Source organism: Parasteatoda tepidariorum, chromosome 9 (assembly GCF_043381705.1).
Source record: "Parasteatoda tepidariorum isolate YZ-2023 chromosome 9, CAS_Ptep_4.0, whole genome shotgun sequence".
Classification (NCBI taxonomy): Eukaryota; Metazoa; Arthropoda; class Arachnida; order Araneae; family Theridiidae; genus Parasteatoda; species Parasteatoda tepidariorum.
Window position 1 is genome coordinate 41,600,894 of NC_092212.1, and position 10,146 is coordinate 41,611,039.

The 10,146-nt window shown below is 25.2% G+C and overlaps 1 protein-coding gene across 1 annotated transcript in view; it reads left to right on the forward strand.

Moving 5' to 3' along the window:
• LOC107452805 (tubulin polyglutamylase TTLL6-like) overlaps positions 1-8,185 on the forward strand; it is a 49,088-nt gene extending 40,903 nt beyond the window's left edge. Inside the window, exons 10-11 of the mRNA XM_071185800.1 lie at positions 720-892; positions 7,971-8,185. Of these exons, the coding sequence (XP_071041901.1) occupies positions 720-892; positions 7,971-8,118 (321 nt within the window). The 3' untranslated portion in view covers positions 8,119-8,185. The remainder of the gene's footprint in view (positions 1-719; positions 893-7,970) is intronic.
• The last annotated feature ends 1,961 nt before the right edge of the window (positions 8,186-10,146 follow it).

Genomic DNA, 10,146 nt, shown 5'->3' on the forward strand with positions numbered 1-10,146 from the left:
CACTTGAAAATCATGCAATATTGTTCATATTCATATTTTTTCAATATATATATATATATATATTAGTTATAAAACTGCTATGGTAAAAGATTTTATGACAAATTAGCAATTTTTAAAGTAGGATTTCTTTCAAAATAAAGCCTTTTCTGTAAATGAAATCTGTTGTGAATGTTAAACTTTGTTTTCATAATTTAATTGATTATAATTTTTCATTGTAGAAATATTTTTATTCACTATCATCATTTTTTATAGTAGAAATTTTCACGCTGCAAGTTGAATGGGATCTTTATTAAAGAATTTTTAAAAAATCGAATTTTTAAGGACGTATAAATTATTTTTATTAAAAAATATGGTTGAAATTTTGTTCCTTTATAAAACTTATCGTATTCAAAAATGTTGTTTACAACTTTTATACATAATAATTTAATATATATTTTATAAAGGAATGACACAAAAGTTATGTGCCTATAGGTAAAACTATATAAATTTATACACTAATAAATTTGACTACTGAATGATAAATTGTAATATTTTTTGAAAAAATCCAAATTATTTCTGAAAAATCTGAATTTTACTGAATAGCAGTTTCATCCCGAAATTTTTTAGGGTTTTTTTTTGAAAAAGAGAAACGGTTGAGGGATGAAATTTTTTTTTAAAAAATCTGATTTTACACCGATTTTTTAAAATTGAAGAACTTAGTAATACCTTCTAATTTGCAGGTTAACCGCACTCCTAGCTTTGGTGCTTCTACGGCAGTTGATCGAGAATTGAAAGAAAATTTAATAAGAAACGTGCTGGACATGATTCTTCTCACACCGAAGCAAATCAAATTTATTAAAGATGAAGAACGCCTAAAATCTTTTCGAAGACTCACTAACTTAAATATGATAAGGTAACATGCTTTAAAAACATGTTTTTGTTTCAATTCAAATCATTCATTTCCTTCTTCAATCAACTTTTAAATTTAAAAAAATTGTGATTTGTTTAGAACCATATATTTTGATAAGTTTCGGGTAGAGAATAATTTTTTCAATTTCATAAAAGAATTTTGTTTGCAAAACATTTATAAGAGAGTAAATAATAAAATTTAAAAGAATTACATCAAAAAATTTAACAACTAATAAAAGAAATGTCATTCCTTTTACTATAAAACCTTTTCATTATTATCAGTTGTTGAAAAGTATTAAAAACTATATTTTCATCCATTATATTAGAAGCATAATGTTTATACAGGGTGTCTCAGTTAAGACCCTCTTAGAAGTTCTGAAACGCTTAACAGAGACACCCTGTATTAGAGGCACATTTTGAAAATTTTTTAAATTTTTTAAATTGGTCTTCAATAAATTATAAAAATTTTATAAACTGCAAACTGCTGTGGTTAGTCTAAAAAATTATGAGTGTAAGAAATACATTTGATAGCGTTTTATACACAAGATCTACAACTCATAGTATAAAATTTTTTCACCATAACTTTTCCTTTAAAGAAACGTTTTCATTATCTCTGTTTCTGTGTTTTGAAAATAAGATATATTACATATTTTCCACATTTTCTCTTTTACATAGTTCTTGTTGTTATTCTCTTAGTTAAGATATTATTTAATAGTTTAGAAACGTTTCATTAAAAAAATAGGAAATCAAATCGCTCATAAGACTAAGTTTCTATATGCCAAATATAAATAATACTTCATATACTTTCTCTCATTAATTAAGGATATTCTATATAGTGGTAGTATTTCATTCTTCCAACTATGTTAAAAATGCTAAACGTAAAAGTAAAAAATATTCCATATTTGTTTGCCTTCTGATAAATAAATAAATACTATTTCCGATTTACAATTATTCACGAAAATTATTGTATGTGTAGATGTTTAAAATTTTTTAAGAAGAACTACAAATTCGTTTTACTAAACGACTTACGAATCTAACGAAATGTTTAGGGAGAAATATTTTTAGAAATTACATAATTAAATCACTACAATTAAGGATAATTCGAAAAGTAATTCATTAAAAGACTACAATCATAGTAATTTTTTGACATACGAATGTATTAATTTTTAAAAATAACTTGGCTTTCAACAGTCAAAATGTTAAAATAATTAAAATTTTATATTTTAGATTCAATATTTAAGGAAGTTTAAAATTATATCAAAATTTATGTACAGTGGGTGGCCAAAATAATGAAGACACTTCTATACTAATACATTTTTTTGGTATTTCTCAGGAAATAGTTAAAAAATCCTTTTATAACTTCAAAAGTGTTTAGATCATGCGATTACTTATACATATGAATGAAGTTTAAAGCTTTTAGAGGTTTGAGAGATCGACAATAAATTACAAACGGAAAATAGAGTTTTTGAACATCCGATACAAAACAAAAGTAGCAATCAATTTGTAACTTGTAGCAATAATTTTTGTTATTATATGCAATAATTGCACAAATTTTTATAAGACTAGTTTAAATATTTATGAAGATATAGACATTTTTTAATAAGAAACTAATTTTTTTATCTTTCTTTTTTTGCTATAACTTTGAAAATATTCATTAAAATAAAACAAAATTTTGAGAGCAATTTAAAATTAATTTCAAAATTTGAGCTCTAAAATTTGAAAACAATTCGTGGAAAACTGTGCAATATATAAATAATTAAAGTAGTTCTTTCATACTGCGCATGTGCGGAAAAAATTTAAATTTTTTTCTTCTTAATTTTGTAGTGAATCGTATTTAGAAACTAATGAAAAAAACCGATGTGATTATTTTAGAAATTTAAAAATTTTCGAACAATTTTCTAAACAGTTTTTGTACTTTCTAATAGAAACTCAAAATGATAAGGGGTTTTCTACAAATACTATTTTGTATCATAAGACAAAATTAAATAACAAAGGACGATACCTCACGATAATCATTCATGCACCGAAATATGTATAAGGAATATATGTATAAGGAGCAAAAACATGCAAAATGGAAGATACTTTTAGAGGAGATGATCCCCAACAATGCCAGTGACATTTTTGATAAATCTTGTATAATTGTATAAAATGAAATTTGTGGAAAATCCCTTATTTTGATCATTTTTATTAAAAACCACGAAAACTACTTAGAAAACTGTTTGAAACTTCTTAAATTTTAAAGATATTCAAATCGAATTTTTTTAATTAGTGGACAAATACGATTCACTACAAAATTTTAAAGAAGCATTTTTTTAAACTTTTTCCCGTGCAAGCGTATTATGAAACAACAACTTTAATTACTCATATCTTGTTCAGTTTTAAACAAATTTTTCTTCAATTTTAAAGCAATAATTTTGTTATTAATTTTGAACTGCTCCAGAAATTTTGTTTAATTTTATTTAATATTTTGAAAGATAACAAAAAAAAAACATAAGATTAAAAAATTAGTTTTTTTTGTAAAAATGTTCATATTTTCACAAATATTTAAGCTAGATTTATGAAATTTGATGCTACTATCGGATATAACAACTAAAATAATTGTTACAAGTTAAACGTTTATTGCTACATGTCTTGGCATAGAGTGTTCAAAAGCACTAATTTTCGTTTGCACTTTATAGCCGTTCCTCAAAGCTCTAAAAGCTTTAAATTTCATTGATAAGTATTAGGAAACGCATGACCTAAACATTTCTACACTTATAAAATTATTCTCAAAGTAATTTCTGAGAAAGATCAAAAAAAGTGTTTGCATAGAAGTGTTTCCATAATTTTGTCTAGCCCCGGTAAATGTATAGCATAATTGGCTATAACAGCTTTTTCTTGTTCACACAAATATTAATTTACCTTATGTTGCTGCTATAAATTAATAATCTAAGAATGAAATTGGTATTTCAAGAATCTCCTTATTTCTATATTTTATACTATTAATTAATTATTCAAGGTTTGTATAAACTAATGTAGATTGTTATACCTACGTTAGTCGAAGGAAAGAAAATATGGATTAAAGCTATTTAAAACAGTCATCTTTGTCTTATATTTTAATATCGCATCTTTATAGAAAACGTTTCTAGAAATGATTCTTGCTTAGCTAAAGAAAAAAAAACAAGAAATGAAAGGAAGGGAATCAATGAATCATCAAGTCAAAAATTGGCTAATGGGTGAAACAGCAAATAAGAGAATCAACTTGTTAGTAAATAAAAAGCATATAAACCTTAAAAACTATAATTAGTGATATAACAGACGACAATGATTTGTGTAAGCATTTACATACCCTGACTTACAAGTTGGTTATAGATATTTGTACATAATTTTGAGTTTGAACAAATTAACATACTTCGAATCTGCTTTTAAAAAAAGTTGCAGCCGCAAATAAAGAGTGACTTGATCCTAATTATTATGTACTAATATATCCAATATATTTTAATAAATTTTTCCAATTCAGTTAAAAGATGTTATTGTTCTCAAAGACAACCTAACTCAATTTCAATCAAATTTTAACTGAAAACCTAAATTAATCGTTGCAATCGAATGTTTCACTTCAATTTAACTCCATAAAATACTAAGAAGAAACAGCTTTTATACGTTTCAAAAATTTCATTAATGAACCTTTTAATAAAATGTTTTATCAGTAAGTGATTTTAATCTTTATTATTTCTAAGTATATTATAAAAGTAACAAGTTATGACTTAACAAAAAGCTTTGATACTGAAATAAGTAAAATATTTCAAAAAGTGGAGAAAATCGATTAGTGCAGTGAATTGTTCTGTTCATTGCCCATAAATATAATTATTTAACAACATACTATTTGTGGATCTACAATACTTATAAAACTAATGCCTGCATTGTTTAGTTTAATAATTATTTTTATTGTAGTTCAGTTATTAAAAATTTATTAATTTAAAAACTATTAGTTTAATAATGACAATTTATGTAGTTTAATACAAGACAGTGATTTTTAAATTCTACATACCATTCCAAAATTGATATTTCATTGCTTTCAATTATTTACAGACTGTTACAAATGCAATGTTTTTTTTTTATTTATTATGTATGTTTATAAATATTTTGTTTCTATATTCATTATATCGCATTCATTATCTAAATGATTCATAGTCGTAAAAAGAAATGTTATTTCTGAAAACATACATCAAAAGTATTGTTAATATACCTCATTTATACAACAAACAAATATTTCAAGTTAGATGACTGCCAATTTTTCTTTCAAAAAAGTTTTTCTTCCCTGTTAAGTTTGGAAATTTGATTTCATTTCTGAGAAATTTCCCAAAAACTCATTTTATTTATTTATTTTCTTATTATTTTTACATAATTTGACAGTACGTACATTTGAAAACACTCAGTAAGGGTCCTGCAAGCACTAATAGTCTTTCGATGATATTTTAATATACTGCGGAATTTTCTTAATGAGTTTAAAATAATATTTTCATAAGAAGATGAAAGAAGCCGAAGAATGACTATTACTTCAGATGATAAGGGCAAGAAGAAGGGCAAAAATGACTAAAGCATATAAAAAAAAGAATAATGAATTAGTCTGTTTGATATTTTATTAACACCGAAATAATAAAACAGTAAACATATTAATACGGTTCAAAACTCCACTAAGTACAAGTTGACATATCAGCTTTTGAAAGATACTTAGAAATGGCAATTTTTCATATTTTTACTACTTTATTTAATCTAAAATAATCTCTAACTTCAGATTAAGTATGAACTGATATTTAAAATGTAAGTAGTAAAATCTCTTCCCCTCTGTTATAAGTATGTTTATCATAGTACAATTTTGTCTGTTTCAAGCTGTAATAAAATCTCTAAAATAAACTGATTATAATCTAATTTTATTTCAAGTTTTATCAAATACCAGCATGGAAGAAATCATTAAATTTAGTAACATACGCTAAAATTAAATTCGATCTTCCTCCTGATAATGAATTTATTTCACTTTATCATATAATGTGTGGCCTCTTGTATTTCTCGATTGATGCACAGACTTAAAGATAACTTTTCGCACATTCTGATATTTATAAGAAAAAAACTGTGCATATTTATAAGACAGTTCACTAGTTTCAACTAATTTAACTAGTATTTTAACAGCATGTATAAAACTAATATAGTTCCCGTTAGACGCAAAATATAATTGAGTTTTTTCATTAAAAAATGATTAGCTCTCGAGATGTGCATTAGCTCAATAATTAGATTTTTATCATTTAATTATCCAAAAACTTTCAAAAAATTCCATAGAATTTACATCTGTAATGTATACTGTTAAAGTTCAAATCAAATCAATTGAAAATTAAAGAAGTCGTGTCTTGAGAGAATGTGAAAAATGTTATTTTAAGAAAAGAATCAGTAAAGTTTTCGTATTTAGCCTACACACGCGTCAATTTAATACAAAATCAATTGCATTTTTTTCATTTATGCGTTTCAACATTTTGCATTTAGGACAATGTGCAGCAAACTATCAAATTATGCATAAATGAAAAAATATGCTTCATTTTTTTAAGACTTTATTTATTTATTTTCTTAATTTTACAATGGCTTCCCATTAACATCGTTATTGTCGTATTGAATATAACAGATAACACTTTTATATTCTAAGCACAAATAATTACAAAAAAAAGCAACTCAAGTATTTAATTTTTCTTTTACGTTTTGAAACATCTAAATAATTCAAAAAGTTTCAGAAACTTTTCATCATATGATTATAATTATTTATGTAAACCTTTAAAATATTTGGTAAAAATGAAAGGTTTTCTTTGAGGGAAATTGAGTTGATGACATTCGTCAAGAATCCTGCTTGAAAAATATCGAATCTTAAGAATGTGGTTCCATTATAAGAGCAGTGGAATGCTTCGTTTCCTGCCTGTTATCGCTCACAAAACCCCCCAGAAATCTTTTCACTAATACGAATCTGTTAGTGGGTCTGTTAGTAAATCCGATGTTTATTGCTAATGTTTTCTTACTATGTAATTTTCAACTCTAAGTGTTCCATTTTTTAGATAAATACGAGCCTCACGTTTCAAAGGTTTCGTGTAGTTAAAAACCTTTTTTCAATTCCTACTATTAATTCACACTCTCCTATATATATTTATATATCTTGTTCAAATTTTCAATTCTTAATAAAATACTTTTTATTCATCCACCCAAGTTCAAATACATTTTTTTAAACTCGTAGTGGATGACACTTGATGTTAATACAGTTTTTTCCAAATATTAATTCATTGATTAAATTTAATTGATTAATTTTAGTTTCATACGGGAGGAAAAAAATTTCTCTTATATAAGATATTTCGCAGGATATAAATTTAGGAATAAATACCGTCAGTGGTGATGCGTGCAGATCGTTGGAAAAAAAATTTCTTTTCCAGATTCTTTTTTCATTCTGGGTTCTCGTTTGAGTCAAGGATGGGACAAAATGAAACATGTGAACAAATTATGTTACTATGCACTACAATAATCATGGGCATCAATAGTACGTAAGATGCAAGGTAGCACTGTAGATTATGCAGAAATATATCTAGGACCCAAACTCTTCGCAGCAGGTCAAGCAAATGTCGCCTTGAGTCGTGGTGTTAAATCATTAGATGGACTATTATTTGAAGAACTGGACTGCTCGAAATGAGAGATGGGTAGAATGAGAAATTTTTGACCACCATCATCTTCATAAATTAGAAACAGAAAAAAAAAATAGAAAGCGATTAAATAGTACTAACAAACAAAAATAGTAGTCCAACACCATATATAGAAAGGAAAATGGAAAATTGCAAGAAATTAGCTTTCTATTTTGCTACTTAACATTGTGGTTCTGTCATATGTATATACATACTTATATTAATTGTAATTATTTAATAAAAAATAACTAAAATAAAATTTTTCTTTGTTCACCTAAATAGGAATTGACTTTAAAAAATATTTTATATTACTTTTTTTAAAGAAATATATACACAGATTTTTTAAAACTTCCTCATAACTTGTTCATCGATAAATTAAATTATTTTTCAATTTTCCAGGAGTCTAACACCCAAAGAACAAGCATTGTATGAGTATCAAGAGCGTAAAGAGAATCGGATGTGTGGTAACTTCAAGAAGATTTATCCAGTGCAAGACAGAAAATATGATAATATATATGAAACTGCATTCAGAGTTTCAAAGTATTAAGGCAGAGAAACATATGTCTTAAGTTTTGAAAACTGTTTAAAATAAAATAAAATCATTGACAATTGAAGTGCTTAATTTGTGCGAAATAAAATAAAATCATTGACAATTGAAGTGCTTAATTTGTGAGAAATAAAATAAAATCATTGACAATTGAAGTACTTAATTCGCGAGAAATAAAAAAAGGAATCGCGAATTAAGTACACTTATGTTAGTATGACAATCGAAAAAAAAAATTTAGGACAAAACAATCGATTAAAAAAATACAAAATATTTCAAAATCTTAATTTTTTTTTAAAAATTATTTAAGATTTTACAGTGAAATAAACTGAAAGTTTACTAAATTATTATTGTCTATGATGCTTTTTTAAGAGTAAAATACTATGAAAAACGAACTTTGAAAAAGCGATTCTATAAAATTCTATTCCATAAAATAATTCTAGAAAAAAGGGAAATTATTATCTCTTATTTATATCAGAGTTCGAGTACAAACGAAATTACCCAGAAGGTTTCAATTTTAAAATTTATTTAACTGTACCCTCAATAATATTAGCTCTTTAATGGTAAACTATTTCATCAAACGCTTTTTCTGAAAATAATGCACAAATATAAAGAAGAAGAGTCTATCTATAATATTTTTGTTAGTTAGACACTAGTAAAATGTATGCTACTGAGGTGTATTATAGAAAAAGATTTTTCAAATTTCATCAAATTTCAAAAAGAAGGGAAAAGAAAAAGATGTCACTGTTTAATTTGACTGAAATTTAATTTAATTAAAAATATTTTTTGTAAATATGTGACCAGAGTGACTGTTTATCAATTTGAAATTTTGCATTTGAAATTTTTTTTCTTCCAATTAACCTTACAAACTTAAAAATATTTTACATTTACCAGACTGTTCATACTGAATATTAACTAACAGACTATTTACTAAGAGTTTAAACTAATTTTAGTGATAGGGAAGAAGTTTTAAGTTTAAAAAAAGGTTTTCTTTGTTTGTTAAATAAAAGAAATAGGGCACAATATTAGTAAGTGAATAAAATCTAAAGCAACACTGATTTTTTGTAAAAGAACTTGTTTGCTAGTTAACTTGAAGTAATTAACACCAAAAGTTCTGGTTATCAAACACATAATTCAATTCAAAAAGTTCGAATACAAATATTTAGGCTCTAATATTTTGGTAAAACTAAGTTTCAGTTTGAATGTTTGATGTATTTTATATAAAATATTGAGAAATCGCATTTTAAAAGAAATTGTTGTGATGTGCATAATTACGAAGTGTATAATGTATTAAAAAAATTAAGGCTTATCTTCAATTCAATTTTCGCATTAACCGGTATTTAAAAGGCGTGATTTACGTAATAAAACTTGTTTCTTACATTATACTGCAGTGCCGTGTCTTTTTAAGAAAAGCAGAAAATATTAAAATGCATGTATTTGTCTGTTACTATAATATAAATGTTATAAATATGATACTGTAGTTGCTGTTGATATTTATCGTTTCAGCAACAGCTACTATACACTGAATAAATTTTTACTAAGGAGGATATAGAGCATACCAGAACAATAAGTATTTATTTATTTATTTATTATGATTCATTCCATAATCATACAGAAAATTTATGATTCTGAAGTAAAGAGGAAAGAAAAAAAATAAGATGAGGGGAAATATTTTTTTATGCTTTTTATCTTATCGACATTTTTCATTATCATTGTCACTTTCATAACTAATGAATGCTTAAAAATGTTTCCCACCGACATGGTGACATAGTTTTTAAAAGCAATTAAAGGTTTTTGTCGATAAGGCGGGGGGGGGTNTTTTATAGAATCATTTATTTTTGGTCTGATAAAATTAAATCGAAATTAATGGCAACTGCATGGATTTTAAGTAAATAAAAATATTTTTTACAAAGGAAAAAAGAATAGGTTATTTGGATAATTTCACCATTTGTGTGTACAGCGCATAATGAGTGCAAATTATTTTATATTGTCGTCAAATATCATTTTGAGTGAAATTTCTTTATACCAAGT